Raw genomic sequence first — 23,948 nt, forward strand, 5'->3', positions numbered from 1 at the left:
TTATCAAGATAAAAACAATTGACAGTATTTCGCATGCAGATATTTGTGTTATAATTCTACAAATAAATATTAAGTCAGCAAAATACAGATTTTGCAATTACTTTGTTGAAAAACAAATGATCTGCTTAGATTAGTTAAAGCCAACATGGATCCCCAGATACTAACCTCAGGTGAGGTACCAATGCAATGACCTTCAGTGTAATGGAATTTCATGCTAGCTGAAACTGTGTGTGACTATTGGTTGCCAACTGGAGTACAGGCATTGTTTCTCCCTCTGCACTCAACAACTATGAGACTCTAAAGTATATTTCTTCACCATTCACATTACTGTTACTCAGTGCTTCTGCCATCGATAAGGGCAAAAGTCTCTGTAAACTGACCAGTTATACTGTGTCGCTGACAAGTAAAGAAGAAACAAATAATTCCTTTGGGCAGCTAATCATTTATAGCATATATTGACTGCTGTTGGCAGAACTTTTCAGTCAAACTGTTTTGTTCTGCAAAACCAGATCGAGTGTCCTTTTCATGTGTTTGCTAGAGGATTGTTTCTAATTTAACTTTAAAACCTAATTCACATTTCCAAAGTACCAGAGCATAAAATGGCATAAATTCTAACAGGTAAAATAATCTAACATGAAAAATAACTTTATGCTCTTAGAAGTAGGTGACCTTTACTAACTCACATTGTTTCTTGAAAAATGAGATTGACTTTAAGTGGGCATGACAACTATTTATTGATAGCTAAACTCTCCAAATCAAATGCTATTCATTTTTCCTATTTTAAAAAGTCTATCATTCTTACTTTTTGAATATTAATAGTAAGAAACACCTCTCTAAACCCTTCCAAGCTATGATTGTAATATTTGTCCAAATGATCTGAAACGAATTCACTGATAGCAATTGAAAACAGCACTTAAAAATAGAGCTCAGTCCTCACTTGGCTATAGTATGAAATATTCAGAAAAGGGAAAAGGGCACACACACACGTACGCACACACTCATTCACTCACACATCTCCTGGAACTAATTAAAAATTAAATGGAAACTGGCTAATAGAAATGGTGTAAAAAAGTTTCTATGCACACCAAGGCTCTGTGAATACTGCAAAGGCTGGAAACATCCTAACATATGCAAAGGTTCTCTTTAAATACATTATTTTAAATTAACCTTAATAAATAATAATTCAATACATTCATATATTCAGATTTTTTAAAAAATTTTACTTATTCTTCCCTCCCTCAACTAAACAAGTATAGGAGAACATAAGACTTACATCTTTATTTGCCTCAAAAAATTACTTCCAAAACAACTAAGCCATTGTTCTTGTCTGACTTCTGAAGTGGCAGGAAAACTACATTCCTGGGCCCTACATAATCTTTGTGCCTGACCCCCCAAGAACCTTTAAGTCAAATTCACTTACCCCCAGAGGGTAACACACTATTGTATCCTCTCCACTTTCTAACCACCTGTGAACAATGGATAGTAATTGCAACTGTCATGGGCAGTCAGTAGGAAAAGTAACCCAGTGCTGTTTTCCAGGTTTACTGCCAAACCTGAGTTGAACACCTAATAACCATGCCCTGAACAGAAGAAAGACCTACAGTTGCTTTTAAAATGCATCAGAAAACAGTGTTTTGAACAGAACCAGAGGACAATAACCTAACTTGTACTCTGAATGTGAAGCTTAAAAAACTCAGAATTAAAGACAGAAAACTTCTTTTGTGATTGTACTGTAGCTTCCTAAACTAACCCCCAAGGCAAGCCTGAAAGGGACAGCTGAGCTTTCCTCTAAGTTTGTCATCACTGCTGTTGCTGCTTTTAAGTTTGACTTGTGAAGGAAAATGAGGGGTGGGGGAATGTTTGTCCTCCATTGGAATGAGATCAGAAGGCTTGGAAAAGGCAGTCTTCTCTGCGCTACTGTGAGTTATTACCTAGGTCAGAGGAGAATAAAAAACCTTGGAGAATGCATCCTATGCCTCAGGGGTAAATGGGTTAAAATCCATCAAAATAATATCAAGGACCTGCAGCCTCTGAAGATGAAACTTCTCAGTTCTCCTTAAACTTTGTCTTCAAGCTATTTAAGGCATATCGATTCTCATTCATTTGAATTTGATTCCATTGTAGATTTTGTTTACTGAATTTATTGATTCGCACCAATTCATTTTCTCATCACCCTTTCACAAGTAATTATAGCCTAAATACATGTAATTCCAAATGACTTGCATGAAAAGTGAAATATATAGTAAAACATTTTGCGGAAGTGTTTAGATATCCGGATGTTAATGTCATGTAGGCCAAACATTTAAGACCGATGCTCTGCCTTTCTCCAGGATACACTGATGGAGTAAAGCCTTAAGAGAGAAAATTGCTTCTCTCATTGGGAAAACACTTGCACAGACACACATACGCAAAAAAGTTATTTATACACATATTTCACATGTATAATAATATAAATCTGGTGATGTTTTAAATATATATTTAGCCTCTACCAAAAATATACAAAGTAATATATAACCAATAACTAAATATTTTATACTGATGACTAAGTATCTTGACTTTCTCAAAATCCTACTGTAGAGCTCAGAATCTTAAGTGTCCTACTAGCAACAAATAGAAAACCATAGATTGCCTACCATGTTTTGAGAAAATATACTTTTAAATTAATTGAAAGGACAATTTCCTTTTATTTTATATGAGGAAATTAAATCTTCTCCCCTTGTTATTAGTAGGAGTTTATTAAGATATGAATAGTTTTACAGAACTTTTCTTAGTTAGATGTAATTGCTGATTCAAATAAAACCAAAACAAATTGTTACCCTGACTGGTACAAAACAACCTTCTATTATGCTCTCCCTATTCATCATTTTTGGTTTTAAATTTAGGTCATACACACCCATATTTCTTATATGTACAATGTACAAAATTATCTTATAAAATACAGTTTTTAACCTTGCTGTAGGTACATTCTTACTTATAAAATAAATAATTTAATTTTTTTTAAATGATGAAAATCAGAGCCTGTTAGAGGTATAGTGGGGTGATTCTGTTGAAAACAACATATCATTTATTCCATAAGGCACAAAGAAAGAATATGAGAACCCTGCTATGTTCTCCTTTAAGACAGAAAGAAGAAACCACAAACACATAGAATGCAAGCAGCAGAAGAGGTGAGGGCAGACATACTTTATCATCATTAATATTCCTGAATATCAACTTCATTTTGGTACATTTTGGATCAAAATAATCACACTGTATTACCTTTTATTTCGCCAAAGTTCCCCGATCCCATTGCAAGAAGCTTGTCTTTCCAGTCCTTTGAGAGTAGCTTTTCAATACTGGGGGTTTCTAAGTAAAGAAAAAAAGAAGTAAGCAAATCAACATGACTCTCCTTACAATGGAGCTCATTAAAAGTCTATCAGCTAAAAATAAGGCCAATCCTATCCCAGCCCCACTTTATAATGGCTTCATCAAAAAACTGATAACAGGGGTGGAAAAAAAGAATGTGTTTTGTCACCTGCTGTTTCAAAATCATTAGCTTTTTCCTCTTGCGGAACAAAGCCATACTAATTCTTTATGACAATGGGTACACATAAACCTTGCAGTTCATTGTTTTTCAATTTGGTGAACAAATTCTTGCTATAATGGATGCTTGTCAATTTCAGGGTGTTAGTCTGCAGTCAAAAAATAATTATGTTGATAAAATGCGGAGTAAAAAAAGGCAAAGAATTAGCTCTTAAATCTGCTACATGTAATTATATCCCTCTGTGTGTTTACAATTACATCCACTTTATAATATGTGTTTAACATCGTGTGGCGGTAAGCACACTGTGGTAAGATTTGCCAGTACCGCGAACATAAGCAAAAAAAAAAAAAAAGTTGGTATAAAAGAAGCTTTAAAAAGATTGCAAAATCTAGAAAAGCGAGGGATGCCTATAATGGAAACCTATTATTTGCTTATTTCAGATTTGTATCACACTCTTTTACAATGCCCTGTGTTCGGACAGGGCACACACATTTTAGAAAGCAAGGTTCTGCTTTAGTCTGGTATTTGTTTCTACATATAACATAGTTTTTGACCTTTCCTTTTGTGTTGAACTTTAATGCATAAGTAAATATAAATGCTAATAAAAACTCCCAAACATTAAACTCGGTTTCAAACAATATAATTGTATATTCTTGTCAGCACTTAGATGGGTACACAATTACAATGGCTTTCAATCCCACGATTAGCACAGCATTCACTTAGAAAATGGAATGTACTAAAAGATAAGTGTCCCAGTAAGCTCCATCTAAATAACAATACCCACACTTATTATATAGATCTAAGACATACACTGCCATTCTCCACATTGGTGTTTATGTGTATTTGTGTTTTTTCAGGCATTTGTTTACCTCCTACTAGGAGTATAAAGGGCATACATGTTAACTTATCAAAGAGATCCTCTGGCCTAGAGACCATAATATTATTAGAAACTGGTTAATTTTCCCCACAGTAAAATGCATTGTAAAGAGTTTTCATCATCATGTTTAGTTAATGCTATCTACTTTTTCCAGGGTCCCATCTTTACAGCAGTCAGCTAGCAGAGTCAAAAAGCCTGTGTGGAGTTTTCAACAAAGCAGAGGTGCCATTTTCCTTGGGAAAAAAAAATAACAATATGGAACATTTCTGTCTCACATGTCAGAAACTTGTGGAAAATAAAATGATGAAAAGCTCTGAATGATTACTTTTTTACATAGTCTATATGTATACATATATACATATGTGCAAATATGTATATGCACTTACAACTTAATATATGCACACTTACCTATGGAATGAATTTGAAATGAATGAATGCAGTTGAAATGAGTGAACGAAAAATGAATTTTTTCCTTCGGAACAAAATACATAGCTCTATTTTTCACATTTAAGGAACTAATACTGAAGAATTTACTTTTAGTTTTTCTTAAAATATCCCAATTTCTATGTGGGATTGTTTCAGAATATTAACAGCAACTCTAGGAGTCATAAAACAGAGTAAATATCTTCATATTGTAACCAGTATTTCTCTTCATTGAGGCTTTAAAAGTAACTTTGAAATACTTCCGCAAGGACTTCCAACATTTCTACATTCCCAGTAAACAGTTTGAGAGTAAAATTATTTCTTAAACCTTATCAGAGTAGGTCAAACAAACACCACTGTTTCTTTTTTCCAGCACTCTACAAAAATTCTTGAGTAGCATGTAAACAGGGCACAGCCAATATGGTATTTGCAATAGAGTACTGTCAGTCATTAAAAGCTAACAAACCTTTGCAAAGCAGGAATGCAGCAATAGAAATCCATTGTGCACTAACAATAGGCCCCTGAACCTCCAGGCACCAAAAGCAGACCATTTTACTTTTAAGGCTATTGTCTGCAAAGTCCATGACAAAGCTTTTCCCCTGCAGCTAGACAAAATATTCACTGTAGTGTGCTCATAAAGAAACAGAAGTCTTCTGTCTAAGTTGCAGAGTTAAAGAAACAGCAGCCAGATTTCTGAAACCTGCAGAATATTCCTGGCCTCTTTATTAACTAGCATAAAGATATAAGGCTGGTAAACAGAGCCAGTTTGTTCAAGTACTTGACTTTTAAGCACACACTACGAAAAAAAAAAAAAACAAAAAAAGAAAAAAGAAAGAATAACTTCTTTAAGACTAAGTTATTTTGAAAACGTAAAATCAGAAACATATCCAACTCACGGTTGTCATGTCTGTGGATGAATAAAGACACTCATACTTACAACTTGGATGAGGTATATACTTTAAATTCAGATTAAAATACATTTATTTAGCAGCCTATGTGCCAGGAACTATGCTAGAAGTTTTTATCTGTATTCTCTCATTTAATGATAATAAGTAACTGAAGACTTAGATTGTGTTATTATGTCTATGTTACCGGTTTAAAGAGATGAAGAAGCACCAGCAAAAAGAAAAAAGAGAATTGCTCTGAGGTTCCACAAAATGTAATGGGCAGAATTGAGGTCTTGAACTAAGGTTTCCCCCCCCCACACACACATTCCTAACTCTCTTATCAACAACAAAATGATAATAATAGCTACTATTTAGAGGGCTAAGTGCTAAGCAAAGTACTAGGTCCTTTACATGTGGTATCTCAAACTTCTCACAGTAATCTGCTGAATTAGATATTGGTACATCTGTCTTACCATTTAAGAAACCAAAACTTAGGAAGTTATCATGACCTGCCCAATGTGGAGCTCAATTCTACCTATTGGATCCCAAAATCTTTGTTCTTTGCAGCACATACATTGCTATGGTTTGAATGGGTCCCCACAGAAGCATGTGTTGAAAATTTCATCCCTAATCCAAAAGCACTGGGAGGTGAGGCCTAATGGAAGGTATTTAGGTCATAAGGGCTCCACCCTCATGACTGGATTAAGGCTGATTAGAGAAAGGCTTCAGGGTACAAGTTCCATCTGTCTCTCGTGTGTGCACTCTCTTATTCTTCTGCTTTCCACCATGGGATGGTGCAGCAAGAAGGCCCTCACCAGATGCTAGCACCTTGAGGTTGGACTTCTCAGTCTCCAGAACTGTGACAAATAAATTTCTTTTCTTTATAAATCATTCAGTCTGTGTTATTCTGTTATGGCAACACAAAACTAACACACATGCACACACACACACAAACGCACACATGCATACACTCTCCCTCATTTCATCTACAAAACAGTCCTGAATAGTAGGAAAAACAATTCTTACTGCCGGGCGCGGTGGCTTAAGCCTGTAATCCCAGCACTTTGGGAGGCTGAGACGGGCAGATCACGAGGTCAGGAGATCGAGACCATCCTGGCTAACATGGTGAAACCCCGTCTCTACTAAAAAATACAAAAAACTAGCCGAGTGAGGTGGCGGGCGCCTGTAGTCCCAGCTACTCGGGAGGCTGAGGCAGGAGAATGGTCTAAACCTGGGAGGCGGAGCTTGCAGTGAGCTGAGATTCGGCCACTGCACCCCAGCCTGGGCGACAGAGCGAGACTCTGTCTCAAAAAAAAAAAAAAAAAAAAAAAAAAAAAACAATTCTTACTAACTCCTTTGGATGGATGAAGTAAAAACTTGATAAACATTCTAGGGTAACACATATGTATGAGCAGCAACTATGGAATTAAAAGGTAGGCTTTTTTACAGTTTTTGTTTTCAGGGTGTGGTCCAATTACATGCCTTGCCATCTAGGATTCTGGATAATTTACTGACAACCTATGAGTATATAGCAGAGATATACAATGAAATGATGCTTTTTACTTATATAGTAGAAGGAATATTGGGCTATAACTCAAACAACCTGGGTTCTCTCCAAGACAGTGACACTGGCTAGATGGGGGCCTGTGGGGGTGAGGAGGGAAGGGGATCATAAAGACATTTCACCCACTTCACCCCTCTGTCTGAATTTCTGTAAAGCAAAGAGTTTCAAACAATCCACATTCAATACTCTACTAACTGCTACAATTTCCATCGGTAGTTCTTGAAATAACAGTAAGAAATAATCTCATAACAATGAGCACAAAGAATGGACATGTAGCAGTGATTAAATTTCTCTGAAAATGGTAAAGATACAGTAGAAAATTCATGTTTCAAAATGTAAAGGACCAAATGGCAGAAGCCCAATATTTACAATACACCTGTTTGTTAATGTGTGAATATGAGTAAAGTGAAATTTGACACGATTATGTAAGTGCTGCTTCACTGCTTATGGAGTGAATAGATAGTACTTATCTATTAAATATTTAATTTTCTAAAATAAGATTTAAAAAATGCACAAACATAGAATCGCATTTTGTACTATGAATACGGTATGCAGGGTGCCTAGTTATTTGCAAATGTTCAAACTCTGGAGTTTCCTTTAATTTTTTAAAATTTTTGTGGGTACACAGTAGGTGTATATATTTATGAGTTTCATTTATTTTCATGTTAAGAGGTATCATGTTTTTTCACTTAACTCTAAAAGATTCTCCCCAAAATTCCTTCTCCTGAGAGTTCATTCTCCCAAGTACTGGAATATCATGATTACCTTCAAAGTAAGAACTAGAGCTCCTTATATTAAAATAAGTGTGAGTTAATAATTATTATTTGCATAGCATTTCCATTTACAGAATGCTGCCAGATACAATTTTGTCAGTGGCATATATAATTGTTATATCCATTTTGCAGATGAGGAGACTAAGGCTCAGAAAGATGCTTTGCCCAACATCAGCTCGTCAGTAAGTAGAGTAGATGGAATATAAAACCAGGTTTTCTTAATTTAAGGATCTGTCTCTTTAGCGGAAAGGTAAATGCATATATTTTAAAAGAGAAAATAAAATAAAGTTAGGAAATAAGCTATAATATAAATTAGAAATAAAATATACCCTTCATCATCAACATACTAATATTAAGATGAGCCTAACTGGATTACTATTGTTTCTTTCTGCCAACAGGACCCTTCTGATACATTTGCTTGCTTTTCCCTTCTCACCCTTGCCTCTTTTGCTCACATATGCTTCTTCACATCAATGCCTATGGCAATCCCCACCAGTGAATGGCCCCCCCAACTGTGCCAGCCATTGTTACAACAGCATCCTGCCTCTTTAGGGCCTGTTCATTCCCTATAACTCTCACTCCTTTTTCCCTTCAGTGCCAAACACTCTTAAGACCGACTCCCTCATCTGGAACAATGAGACTTAGAGACTCATGCCAACATATTGTAATTCTCCAACAAGCTGCCAGTGCCAAGAATTAAACCACATTCGCTCCAGTGCAGTAGCTTTACACACAAGCTCAGGTATTTGCTTTGTGTTTATGTAGGTTTTTTTTTTTCTTAATCTCCCTTCAGCTGCTGTGGCAGAGCTCACTGAAAACTCGAACAAGCAAAAAGTATGTTATGCATAATATTTGACTTTTAAACAAAGTTGAAGGAGTTAGGTCATACCAAACCTATCGCTGTTTATACTTTAATTTTGTAGCTGAAACTAAGCTGTGTTATTCTTGACATGTGATAGTGTACACATTGAGGAATGGAAGTTGTCTTTTGGAGGGAACTAGATTTCAAAATATACCAGTATCTCCTTCAAAGCAAAAAGGTAAAAGCATATGTAAACTATTCATGTCATAAAATAATAATTGTAGAGCTGAAAAGGTCTTTATATATCATTTAAATAACCATTTCATAAAAGCAATTGAGGAAAACATATATCTGACATAAATGGAACATAAATGGTTTGGCTACTTAAAACTAAAATGACATAAACATTCGATTGTCATGCAACTCTAATTAACACTAAACAAATTTATATTTCTTATTTACAAGATTTAGATCATTTTGTGTACTAACAGATTGGCGATTTTTAAGCTAGTTACAGATTACATCATATTTTTAATATATTTGACCAAAGAAATTAGTGTTGGGAGATGACTGTGTGTATGGCTCAATACAATTTGGGTAATAACTGGTTTAGACCAAACTTTTCATTTTACAGACTAAAAAAGGACAAATTAGAGATGCTAAATAACTTGGCTAATATCACAAACCTATATAAAGATAAAGGCAGAATTTGCAGTCCAATTTCCAGTTCAGCGTTCTTGACAGTATACTACATACTACCACAAAGTTTTTTAAATAGATGGCCAAACTCTTGAAAAATGAAATTGTAGTTCTGTTTTATTCACTTCGTCTATCTTAAATTAGTAATTATTTGATAGGGGGTACTGGAAGCTAATCTGTGTTAGGGCTAGGTATTATTAACTCGATAATCGCTCTTTAAATTAGGTACTATTAACTTGATGTTCTACTCTTGGAAGCTTTCATCTGGTAGCCCCATGAAACCAAAGAATAAACACAAGTTAGTGCATTTATTTAACCAAATTTATTTTTCTTCAAAAGGCTAATTACAAGTTCATATGTTGCTATTTATTAAGTTACTTATAATAAAATTATTTTTGAGGGGAAGATTGAGCTAAATCTGGAAATCATATGTCAGTAAGAGTTCAATTCATGTTGAAAATAGCTGCATATCTACACAATATTAGGAAGCAAATATTAAACAGCACAGTGTAGGTAATATTGACTTTTACATATCTGGAAAGCTGTTTATACACTAAAAACCAGATGGCCCCATAAGAGTCCCCTTAGTCAAGTATTACAGCTAGTCTGCCACTGCAAATACCAAGCTCTTCTAGGAAATATAAAAAAAATAAGCTGGACACAGTGGTGGGTCTACAGTCCCAGCTACTCAGGAGGCTGAGGCAAGAAGATTGCTTCAGGCCAAGAGCTTGAGGCTGTAATGCACTTTGATTGCACCTGTGAATAGCCACCACACTCCTGCCTGGGCGACATAGCAAGAATCCTCCCTCCAAAAAATTCGTAATATAACACATACCACAACAAACAATAGAAACACACAAGAAATTCCATAGCATTAAGATTGAGATAAGCCTTATTTTTATAAGTGATTGTCCTGAAGTGAATTAAGCTCTGGAAATACTTTACATTTAGTATTGCCAAAATATTTGTTTGTTTCCACTTGAAAGTTAATGAGAGCTTGTTAATACCAAAAAAAAAAAAAAAAAAAAAAGTCTTTGGCTGACTCAAGTTTTACAATTTTTAATGTGGAGTTTTAGAAAAATGTAATGTAAGACTTAAATCATTAGTCATAGGCTGAAATTTTCTTGTTGCTTCAGCTGAACCTGCTCAATTATAATCGGTGTTATATCACATTTTAGAAGAATGTCTTTTATCACATGATTATGCCATAATCAATATGGTATCATTACTACATATCAATAACCTTAGGTTTACTCCTCACAAGACATATTTTCTACACAAAAATCTCCATTAAAAGATAGGCATTATTCATATGTGATAGAATAATGATGGTTTCATCCACTCCATCATTCCCAAAGTAACTGCATTTTCTTACATAGACTATAACTCTTTGTTTTGTTCTTAGTTCAAATATTAAATCCCAGCAAAAAGCATTTCAACAAGAAATTGAAGAGCTAGTACTCATGAACAAAATGCATACTGATATTGATTTCCAGATTTAGCTCGATCTTCCTTTATGTTTTACTACTAAATATTTACAATGATAACCCGACTCCATCACTTAATAAGTTTTTTTTTTTTTTGAGACGGAGTCTCCCTCTGTCACCTAGGCTGGAGTGCAGGGGCGCGATCTCAGCTCACTGCAAGCTCCGCCTCCCGGGTTCAGGCCATTCTCCTGCCTCAGCCTCCCGAGTAGCTGGGATTACAGGCGCCCGCCACCTCCCCTGGCTAGTTTTTTGTATTTTTTTAGTAGAGACGGGGTTTCACCGTGTTAGCCAGGATGGTCTTGATCTTGTGACCTCGTGATCCGCCCGTCTTGGCCTCCCAAAGTGCTGGGATTACAGGCTTGAGCCACCGCGCCTGGCCACTTATTAAGTTTTGTGCCCTTTGGCAAGTAATGTAATCTCTCTATGCTTCCATTCACTTAACCTGCAAAAGAGAGCAATAACAGGATTTACTTCATATGGTTGTTGTGAGAAGTCAATGAGACAATTTATGTAACACCCTTAAAACAGTGCCAGGCACATAGTGACACCCAAAAATGTTGACTAACATTACAACTACAACTTACTCTAAAACAACCTAAGAAAATCATTAAAAAAAAAAATCAAGTAAAATACATTTCACCTTGCCTGTCACGAAAACTATCCCAAAATCAAAAGTTTCATCAAAGAGTGATAGGTCTACTCGTACCCATTTTTATGATAGTAACAACCTACTATTAATGTATTTGGTTATCTACTATTCCTTTGACTTCTACGGTTTGATCATATCAATAAAGATGATAAAGAAATGTAGTAAGTATGAATGACTGGGGAGGTGTCATTTCTATTAAGTTAATGTATAAAATGCCCGTAAACAGCACAAATACAAAATTGCTCAATTAATCTTTGCCTTTTTTTTTTTTTTTTAACAGTTGTCTTTCTAACTTCCCAAAGGTTCTATTAGGTCCTCAACAATATCTAAAGCTTTTAAGCCAGCGCTGTTGACAAGTGAAAGAAAACAACAAATAGCTTTGTAGTGCTCTTTCCCAGGGTCATTCAACCAATGGTAATAGTTATTATTTTTATATATTAGCACTGAGCCCTGTCCTCTATCATGGCTAACTCACCCAACCCTCCTGACAGCAAACACATTTTAACTTTTAATAAAAATGGGAGAGTGCAGCACTCTTGTGTAAGGCTCTTTCAGTAAAGTGCACAGCTAATGAATATTGTCCATTTGGATTCAAATAATTTATGATGTCAGCAGAGTGTGGGTGGGGAGACGTGAATCAAATCTAGCTATTAGTTACAACGAGAAGGGTGAAAGTGGAGAATAGGAGGGTTACTAAGGCGAGAGGAGCAGAATGAAAAAGCAAAAACAACTTGATAAAATATTGGGAGGAAAAATATTTATGATGCATCCATAACAGTCCACTTACAAAAATTAAAATATTTCCTACAAAAGATTTTCATGACTATTTTTGTTGTCCATCCATCAAATGACCAACTTTCTTACAGACTAATTGTAATAACTCTGTTATTTTCCATATATTCCATTTGAAATAGTATTTTCTCAACTGGGTACATGTGAGATAGAACAAAAAAATAGAAAAGAATACTGTAAGAACTATAAGCTATACATTATGGCATAAAGTATATCAGAATCAGGCATTTAAAAACAAAGTTAAATTCACAAGGCAAATTTATAAAGAAACTGAGGAAAAACTTAAGATATCTTAAACATGTTGCAGCTTAGTAAAGATAAAAGTGCATAGCTCTGAGCAACTTATATATGCCTCCTGATATATTTAAGAAAACACTACCTAAATATGTATTTGAATTATAAATGAAGCAACTATCCTACTATAAAAAGTGAATTCACATAGTCACTTTGTGTAACTGGATGTCTAGACCATGTTGAGAACAAAAATTAATATTTGCAGAATTTTGTTGTTATTCAAAATTGTGAAAGTGGGTGGTAGAGATAAAGAAGATGCAAAACGTATAGAAATGGAAAACCATTTAACATATATTAGAATAAGAATTTCAATACTTAAAAAATATGACAGAATGTTTTACCACTGGAAGAGAGAATTAAAGCACATACAGCCTGATAAACCACTACACATCCTGAATCTTCTCCATCACAACATATGTGAAAACAAATTACAATCTCAGCCTGCCAGATGCCTGAAAAGGTATGAACAATAAAAGGTGACATGATTCATATGATAAATCAAAGATTGTGATATGCAGGTAGTTGACTAGTTGAGCTGAAAAGCTAGTTATAATTCAAGTTATATGTTTATGTTCTAATACATAGAATCAGATTTTAAAATTAAAAAGATTTGCTTAAAATAATGTATTAAAATTTGTATATACATATATAGCCTTCTCAACCAAAGTAGTCCATCTGCCTTAACAATTTGTTATTATATGATCTCTTACAACCTTTCATGAATTTCATATTTTTGTCATTTTCAGAGCAAGTTTAGGTAAGAAAATACAATAGCTGGCCTGGTGCGGTGGCTCAAGCCTGTAATCCCAGCACTTTGGGAGGCCAAGACGGGCGGATCACGAGGTCAGGAGATCGAGACCATCCTGGCTAACATGGTGAAATCCCGTCTCTACTAAAAAAATACAAAAAACTAGCCGGGCGAGGTGGCGGGCGCCTGTAATCCCAGCTACTCGGGAGGCTGAGGCAGGAGAATGGCGTGAACCCGGGCGGCGGAGCTTGCAGTGAGCTGAGATCGCGCCACCGCACTCCAGCCTGGGAGACAGAGCGAGACTACTACGTCTCAAAAAAAAAAAAAAAAAAAAGAAAAAGAAAATGCAATAGCTTTATTTGCAAAAGGGCGTTTAATGTTCACAAACTTCGATACAATCTAATCAACAATGAAACCTGTAGTCATGTGTTAGCTATGATGCTGCTGTGAAGTCAAAAGTGTAAAACAGCAAAAAAAAAAAAAAAAAAAAAAAAAAAAAAGCCTGTTAGAGTTTTGGAACTCTTGGAAGAAGTATTTTCATATTAGAGGGAATAAGTGAAATAAGATAAAAAAGAAGCAAACAAACAGCAACAATAAATAATTAAAGGAAGCCTGGATACTTAGAAAAAGAGAAAAGCAGAGTGTGGAGTTTTACTTTTCCTGTATCACCAGAGACTTTCCATTCTTAATGATAAAGGCAGTGGGTATAAAATTAGGTATGTATAACCTATTGAAATATTAATTTAATTTCTGAACTTTATGAAAAGTATTATCTTTTCTTTTAATGGCATAAAGTACCATTAGAACTATTAGACTACTTTAAAAATTAAAATACACTTTATTTATGGATACTGCCATCTTCATTTGGCACAGTTCACACAAACATGCATGCTCACATACACAGACACAAAGGATCAAGAGGCATCATATCCTATTTGTGTATTCATTCATTTATCTAACAGTCATTGGGTAAGCCCCTACTATGGCACTGTGATAAGAACAAAGACATGGCCTCTGTACCTTAGGAAACTCACCATCTCCTGAGGAAGATATACCAATTGTGACCATCACTGAGACCATTTATTCAAATTGCTATAGTGTCACTGAGTTGTTTTTCAAATGTTTCATTTACTGAGGCAAAATTAGAGCTAACGATGCCTTACTTGAATTATTAAATTAGTGAATAGTAAATAAAGGTGCAGACAGACTTTTCTAAATGCCACTATAGCAGTATTCCCACAAAGTAAAAGTTCTAAAGTAATCTTCTGGTCATCGTTAAACCTGCTATAAAAATTTCTACTAGGCAACCAAAAATGGGAGCAATTTCTCATCTTGTCTATAATGAGGAAAATAATGGAATCACATAAGCAACATAAAGTTAAATTTAAACTATATGGATAAGAATAGCAGAGACTATTAGTTCAACACACAATATATACTACATATTTTTCCAGGCATGAAGGATATTATCAAGAGCATAATAGATTTGAACCGTACCCACCTAAAGTTCAAAATCATAGGAGGCTTTCTTAAAATGCAAAATTCCAGGGCCATCAGAGACTATGGTTCATTATATTTTGTTTGAATCCCAGGAATATGAACTTTTCTAAGACCTGAGGTAATTCCTTGATGAAAACACTGACTCGGGTTATTAAAATATGGATAAAAGCATCACGACAAATGTTTAAAATTTTGAATTAAAATGACTAAGATGTGAAAGAGTGAAATCTACTGAATTCTTCTCAGAAAGTTAAAAGAATTTTACTAACACCTCACTATCATGAGTTAAATATTAAATATTATCAACAAAAAATCCAAATATATTCCAATATATTTGCTGTTTTACAACTTCATGAAATATAACATTTTTAATACAAGAAAAAAAGCCAAAGTAAAATGCAGTAAAAACTACTAAGGAGATAATACTGTACATAAATTATCTATTATATAGGAGAAAATGAAGAAAATGATTTACTGATGTATTTTGATCAAAGATTTTACATAACTCTTAAAGAGATTATGAATCATGTGACCACATATTAGAAACACACTTGTAATCCCAGCACTTGGGAAGCCAAGGCAAGAGACTCTCTTGAGCCCAGAAGTTCAAGAATAGCCTGTGCAAAATTGTGAGACCTCGTCTCTATCAAAACCAAAACTAGCTGGGCATGGTTGTGAGTGCCTGTAGTCTCTGCTATTTGGGAGGCTGAGGTGGGAGAATCATTTGAACCTGGTAGGTAGAAGCCGCCGTGAGCCAAGATTGTGCCACTGCACTCCAGCCTGGGCAAGAGTGGACCTTGTCTTAAAAAAACAGAAACACACACATATATATTTTCATCAACATAATGCACTATACACATAAAAGGCATACAATATGGTTATGTAAGTTGCAAACAGAAAAGAGAAACTCCTGAGATGTCAGCCAAATGACCAGAACATTGTCTCTGAATTGTTAAGAACTGAGGTGAAGTAAGTTCAGAGAAGAATGGTAGAATCATGTTACAAGTAATTTGATGAATCAGAGAAGAACAAATGAGATAATGTCCTCTTTATTCAGAAAATTCCCTGTGCGAACTCTTTAAGGGAATGGCAGGACCAGAAACTATGAATCCTGGAAAGGGTGGCATGGTAGAAAATAAAATAGTCTACATATCTTGAATATAACGAACAGGGATTTCTACAGGACAACAACATTTTGAATCATTATTCCTTCTATGTTCTTAAAAACATCAGTGAGTAATATCCATAAAATCATGTCTCACATCTAGTAACTGAGAGGAAAAAATGATATATAAATATTTGAAAGGATAATGAAATATGGGGAAGGTAAGAGAAAGATTATTGTTGAATATTATTTCTCCTGCACTGATCTTTTCAGAAGTAAATGTTGAACATCTTCACTCTTTTATATATACATATATAAATTTATATAATTACACATATAATTATATATATATAAAATAAATGATCAGGATACAGATCTGTAGATATATATCACTTAAATCTTTCTCTTTCACACACATGTGTATTTAGTATCGTTAATGTATAATATTTACATAAAATTTGAACTCAACCCCTCGTTACGAATGTATCTGAAGAAAAATAGCAGGTGGGGTAGGGGGCGCTCCAAGGATGCTCACCATACTATGACATGGATTCCATGCTTTCCTAATGAATCACCCATTTAAAAGAATGGCATTTTAAAAGGTAGAAAAATGCTTACTTACAAGATTCTAGGGGTTTTTGTGAAGTGCAATGAAACATAAGCAGCTAAAAAATTAAGGTATAGATCAGTATTTCATCTCAAAGGGATAGATGAGTCCAATAAAATAAGAGACCACCCAATTTTCTGACCTAGGGGTTAGAGAGCAAGCTTTTACAAACTAGGAAATGGTCTTTTTTAAAGCCTTGAAGGTCTGTGTTCCACATGTCAGAAACTCAAAGGTGTTTATACCTCTGGGAATCTTCTCTAAGGTATAAAACAAAACAAAACAAAACAAAACAAAACAAAAACCCAAGAACCTGCTATGGCAGTTTTGTCTCAAAAAAACAAGGTCTCTTTTACAGAACAATTGGTTCTCTCACCCAAAGTGAACACCAGGATGAATATGAAAGTTTCAAAAAAACTTCACTGGCCTCAACTAATTGGAAAAAGTCTCCCAATTCTTCAAAGGAGATGATTTCAATGAAACATTGTTAATAATTAGGATAAATTAGAAACAAATATTTGAATCATTCTTACAAATTATAGTGTTCCAATAATAAGAGTTGAGATCTTCAATGAAATTACAAGCATTCCAACTTGAAATTCCAACTACAGTAGCTGCTCATCACCTAGTTGTATTTTTTTTTTTTTTTTAACAAGGCAAATAGTTTCACTTAAGAAATCTGGGAAGTGAAACAGGTAAGTCATTGCAATATATTTATAATCATCAAAATTGATCTTTATTACTTGACAGGGATCAACACTGAAAGGCATATTATCTACTCAAAACATACGTTTATGAGATTAAAAATAAAATGTTTCATTTCTAAAGAAAGAAACAAAAACGCCATTGTTCCCTGGTAGCTACCAAAGAACAAAAGAGAAATTACTTCGTATAATGAGGGTATTAAATTCTTCATAAGAAAACTTCCAAAATGTTTAAATTACATTAAAGTAAGTACATAATCTAACAAGTTTTCCCATCATAGAGTAGGTGTCAATGTATTATTTTAGTCCATAATTCTAGACATAAAACTTGGGTTATTTATTTTTCTCTTTTTTTTCCTTAGCAAATTGTTCAGCTTATAGAGTAGCACCCTCAGAAATTATGAAGCAGCAAAAGCAAATCTCCAAACATGTGAAGAGTTCTGCGCCAAATGAAGGTGTTTAAAAACTAAACCCAGCACCTTTTAAAAGTACCTGATTTGAGCTTAATTGAATCTCTTGTTTCCATACATATTTTGGCCTTTCTGTTGTTGATGTGACATATAAAATACTTAAAAAATAATGATCAGTGAAGTTTCACAGCATGGAAGGGAAAAAAAATGAGGGGAAAAAGTTTATTTCACACTATTTGAATTACCTGTAGGTAGTTCTCTATGGGGCTACTACCAAATCCTTTAAGCCCACCAGCTCTTACCTACATTAAATTAATGAGGCATCTCAAGCATTCATTCTTCACCAGCAGCTCTAGGCTCTCCAGTTGGACACCTACAATTTACTAAATTACAAACAGTGACCTAAGGGAGACATCTGTTTGTTATATACAATATTGTAATACAAAATAAACTAGAAGAATATTTGAGAAATTAAGATGATAAGATACATGTTGAACTGTATTTTCTGGGGTTAATAGGGGCCGGTCTGCAACTCTGTGATCTTCTCTTTACCATTATAAGTTCCTGTTTTCCCATCAGGAAGTAAAGGTCTCTGAAGATCAACATTATGAAATACAATACTTATGAACAATCCAATACTAAGAGGTCTCTATTATGCCATGATACTCACTATCTCCATACAATACTTTTATTAAACCTTAATACATTCAGCTTGATTATAATTAATTTTTTTTATAATACTACCTTCTTACTAATGCTCATAACACTTGGCTCCCAGGGATGTACTTATAATGAGATGGCCGGGTGTATTTTCCATTAAAGGCCTCTGTTGGAGTTTCTATAGTGCTTTTTTTCATATATTTCAAGTTAAATGCTCCCTCTTTTTTTTTGCCTCACAATAACCAGTCACTTTTCAATGATTAATTTTCTATCAAAAAACAATTTGCTTCATTTTCCTTTGTCCTGTCATGTTTTCAGAACCACCTCTTTCTGTTTCCCCCATCCATGGCAGTAACTGACCTCTTCCCTCCCGCCAGACCACCACTTTCTAGTCCCCAAATTGTTTCTAATGATGTATAGTCAAAGATATTTAGGAGCACCCCCTTACCCCACCCACCCAAAGCAGGCGACTACTACTCAATGAACAAAAACAAAACCCTGAATTATCAAGGCCATAACTGAGCCAAAAAGTACTGTAGCCATTTATTTTATATGACCTCAGCAATTTCTTGATTGAATTGCAACTCTGCATTAAATCAAACACTGTGTGTGTGATTTCATAAATGCTGGGTGTGTAAGGTGGAATCTAGGAGGGGAGAGAGCGACAAAAAGATTATTTTTTAAATCTCAGGAAAAAAATTCTTTTTTCAGAATTTTTTTTTTTTTCCAACATGCTCTTTACTTTGTTATGGAACTTATACACATTTTGTGAAATTCTCTGAACGGTATTCCTAGGCATGTTTAAACAACAGAAATAATGGAAGCATAATTGATTGCAGCTGGGAACTGTCCTCCTCTCAGTAAGCAGCACCTAACTGACAAATACTACAAGCTTGTTAAAGATTCCTTTATGAACTGGGCAGGGTAAGCAGACTCAGCATTCTTTATCCCATGTAGTTAAATCAAAATCTTCACTGACTTATTTCTCAAATTTTACTAGACTACAAACACTAAATGGTTAGTTTGTTGGTCTCTATTCAGTTGGTTTGGGCAGAGAAGGTGGGGTGCTTGTTTTATAAAGTTTAATACATAACAGGTTTATAAGCATGCTATATCTTTCTGTCACAGTGGAGATATTCAATAAAAACAATCTTCTCAGCACATGAATTTTCATAAGAGAAAGGAGAAAAAGTAAAATCTCTTACTTAGAAATCCATTTTTGTGAATCAGATTACTATAAATTTCTTCATACATATCATATTCTAATCAGGGACTACCAAGGTTTAATTCTTATCTAGAAGCAGCTTTTATATCAGTTTTTAAGTTTACTTAACACAGACTTTCCCAAAAACGGAGCAAAAAAAAAAAAAAAAAAAAAAAAAGAAAGAAAGAAAAACTAATAACTCCACATTAAATTACTAAGAGAAAAGCTACAGTAAGTCCCTTTTCCTATTTTCTTATATTTGTGTAGCTGTTAGACATTTTGCAAAGGAGGGGAGTACCAGCCAGCCTTTCACAACAAAAGACCTACTGTCACTGAGCCAGTCCCAGACATGGTGGAAACCAGCCCACAGGAAAAGGCCTGGCTCCAATGTTAGGCCCCGGCCGAGTACAGTCACTATATTCACTCAAATTGGCAACAGGTCTCAGTGTTCCTGGCTTTGAGCTGTGAACAAGGGTCGGGATTGAATAACCAATTATACAACCGCTGACTGAGTTTATCCAAGGTTTGCAAACTGCTATAATAGCCCAGTATTCAACCAACTGTTTTATCCTTTTCCAGATATAGTGTCATATCTCCCCTTGTGCTCCATTTACATGTCACTTTATTACATACATCCATTAAAAAGGTTAATACAGTGTCACACTCAATGCCTAAATGTTGCCTTACTGGAGTTCTGCTTCTCTCCGGGGCATTTCATATAGACACCTTTCTCTGTCTTTCACTTTCTCTCTGCAAGTTAAACCAAGTTTCTGTCAAGACTACAAAACAGTGCATGAAAGCACAGTAGCCAAATGTCAACAGTTTCAAAAATATTCCTTATACAAATAGGCTGCTTTAACCCACCTTGGTATATAAAAAATGTGAAAACTCTGAAGTCTGGCAGTTCAGACTAGCACCCAAATTTGAGGTGCTCATATAAATTCATAGAAATATGTGCCTTCCTCCTCTGCCAAAATGGACGTCTCTCTCAAAGTTCAAGAAGACCTGAAATTTCTCCCAGCATATTTGCATGCCTGCTTTTATACTAAGTGGTTATGATGGAATTAAAAAAATAAATTTTCAAGTACTTTTCCTAAATATCTACAAAAGTGAAATTCCTGAATGAGCACCTTCCAGTTCAATAAAGCATAAGAGAAATGGTAGAAATATCAGTAGCTGTGAAGACGTTGGCAATTTTTTGATGTCTTTGTCTTTGGCCCTTTATTTTTATTCCATGCTTTGTGTTAACAGGTGTTTTACACATAACTTGTCTTCTCCACTGAAGCTATTTATCTTTAAAATCAATAATACAGATTCCTTTTAGAAACATGATATCCAATGGATTATATGAAAAGTATACCAACATTAAAATGACAAAGCTGGCTAAAAATGAGAATCACCAACATTATGGAAAAATCACTTACATCTTCTGTCAATATTTGAAATACATGTAGGTCTTTTGTTTATCCGTAATTAAAATAAAAGAAAAAGTTCTCTCAAATGCACAACGAAAACCTTTTATATAGAAACTACTAATTGAGAGCTAAATGATAATTAACCTTTAAGTGCTTTACATATATTTATTCTTAATTCTTACAAAATGCTATTTGTATTTGTGAAGAACAAGAACTTTATAGCTAGCCTTCCTCTTTCATTTACAAGCTCTGACATCTGGTTTACTCATCCATATAATTAGTATATACCTAATATACCTAACATATAGGACTATCTATTAAATGACTTTCTCTAAGTGAGATACCTCAATACGCTAAATATGTTTAGGTGTTTGTCACCATCAATATCGTTGTCATCAGCATTATGACCATACTAAAAAGTAATTTATTGACCAAGTAACCAAATCTCAAGCAGCTCAGTGAGTGGCAGAGTACACGACAATCTTTTGCTTTTTCAAGCAAATCGATATCTGCAAGCATTTCCTTACTAATAACATCAGTCTTCACTTACTGAGCATCTACTATGCTTAGTTATTTGCAATGCCAAAGTGTAGGAGAAACACTATTCTAATAAAGAACTCAAATCCTATTTCTGTAACTCTTGAGTTTGATATAAATACTTAACATTCTGAATTCTATCATCCTTTAAATCATTGTTAATTCTAGCTAAAAGTGGTAAGCATGACTATTTTTGTTATTTTATATATATATATATATATGAATATACAAAATAATAAATACTTCTAATTTCTTGGCCCTCATCTGTGACTAAATAATTTGTTCACCAAATCCGGTGGTGGTAGAGTTGGCAAAAAACAATCTATTCTGAAAAACGAAACTGTAAAACTGTATATATAAAACCCCTGTGTAGCCTTCTCATTGTTACCAGGGCTTTATTTATTTATTTATTTATTGAGACAGAGTCTCACTCTGTCACCTAGGCTGGAGTGCAGTGGCGCAATCTTGGCTCACTGCAACTTCCGCCTCCCAGGCTCAGGGGAATCTCCTGCCTCAGCCTTCCGAGTAGCTACAGGCATGTGCCATCACGCCTGACTAATTTTTGTATTTTCAGTAGAGACAGGGTTTCACCATGTTGGCCAGGTTGGTCTCAAACTCCTGACTTCAAGTGATCCACCCGCCTCAGCCTCCCAAAGTACTGGGATTACAGGTGTGAGCCACCGTGCCTGGCCCACCAGGGCATTTATTAACTTAAAACTTGTTGCTAATCTTTTAAAAAGGAAAAAAAAATTGAGTTTTACGTATTTACGTATTTGCAGATTTTGGAGATACAAAGATGTCAGTCAAAAAATCAATATAAAACCTAAAATGCAATGCAAAGTATTAAAATGTTAATGGAAATCAAGTGTACTAAGGCTGACATTTGCAGGTTGGTGAATAAATCAGTTTCATTACTGTATGAAAGGTATAATAGTAGAGGGAGAGGAAAACTTCAGAGTCAGTCAAAACCAGGTTTGAATTTTGGTTCTGTTCTTTATTGACAAGCAGATGTAGGCAAGGTATTTAGCCAGGGTCTGTCTTTGCTCATTTTAAAATGTAAAAATATGATGCCCACTCACAGAGAGAAAAAGGAAGACAAAAAGAGAGACAGAGACAAAAATGGTGTCTACACATTAAGTGCTTAATAGGGGATAGCTGCTATCATCTTCATCAATATCATCATGTTACCTTTTACTGCCATTATAAATATATCTATAGAAACATTACTCTAGAACAGGTAACCAAAATAACTATTTATGGGTTTAAATACGTTTTCTAAACCAAACTGATGTTTTGATCTGGGCCCTATTACTAGAAAATGATAGGGAAATAAAGAATAAAAGCTAAGAAAAATAAACCCGACTCTTTTACATATTTTGGTTATAATTGTAAGTGGCACTAGTCAGAGTATTTATCTAATAAGTTTCACTCAGATTTTGGAATGATATAAAAGACTGCCACTGAAAAATAATATTTTTATTTTTCTTCCTTTGCCCCCAAAATTCTAACTTCAATGATATTCTAATGAGTCTAAATTTTAAGATGTTATTTAAAATAGATGTATAAAATAGTAATAATTGATTCAATTATAAAGTCACAGTAAATTGTTACTGTTTTGACTATGCTTATCATTATACTCCAACAGCAACAGCATAGCAAGGAGAGAAAGTAAAGGCAAATGAGAAATTCTTCACATTCTATCACCCTAAGCAAAAGAGCAATTCTGCACTGAGAAGTCCCCTGATTTTACACTGTCTCATTCTTGTAGTCATTTTCTCTGAAGAAAAAAAAATAGTACTGGAATATTAGTCAAGCCAACTGGGGAAATATGAAGAATGTAGTATTAAACAATTTATACAGATATTTAAGTATTAAAAAGATTTTTTCTGGTATGCATCTTTAATCCGAATCCATGACTTTATAGAAAATTTTTTTCTAGTGATGCTCTTCTAAAATATTCAAAATTCAACTATTTATCTCCTTTTGTGTATATGCAAAATAGAATTTGCCTTAAAGCAGACTCTGCATTTGCAACAGCTATGACAAACCTACACAGTTTAACAAATGATAAAAATTATAAGACCAAAGAGACAACTTTGTCACACTAAGTCAATTAAACAAATGCTCTAAATAGCATGAATATTATCTATTTTGGAGCTATATTAGGCATTGTTCCCTTTTCCTTATCTTGTACATAATAATATGGAAATTACTAATACTTATTGATTGTTTAAAACGTGCCTTGCATGGTGCTGTGGTTTATATAATTATTTAATTTTCAAAAAATCCTT

General features: G+C 34.4%; 1 protein-coding gene across 8 annotated transcripts in view; it reads right to left on the reverse strand.

The window, feature by feature from the left end:
- SOX5 (SRY-box transcription factor 5) overlaps positions 1 to 23,948 on the reverse strand; it is a 1,032,593-nt gene that overhangs the window by 223,151 nt on the left and 785,494 nt on the right. For all 8 annotated transcript variants that reach the window (XM_073020544.1, XM_073020543.1, XM_073020542.1 and 5 more), the window contains one exon: positions 3,259 to 3,345. In XM_073020544.1, the coding sequence (XP_072876645.1) occupies positions 3,259 to 3,345 (87 nt within the window). The remainder of the gene's footprint in view (positions 1 to 3,258; positions 3,346 to 23,948) is intronic.

The sequence above is a fragment of the Chlorocebus sabaeus genome, chromosome 11 (genome assembly GCF_047675955.1).
Source record: "Chlorocebus sabaeus isolate Y175 chromosome 11, mChlSab1.0.hap1, whole genome shotgun sequence".
Lineage (NCBI taxonomy): Eukaryota > Metazoa > Chordata > Mammalia > Primates > Cercopithecidae > Chlorocebus > Chlorocebus sabaeus.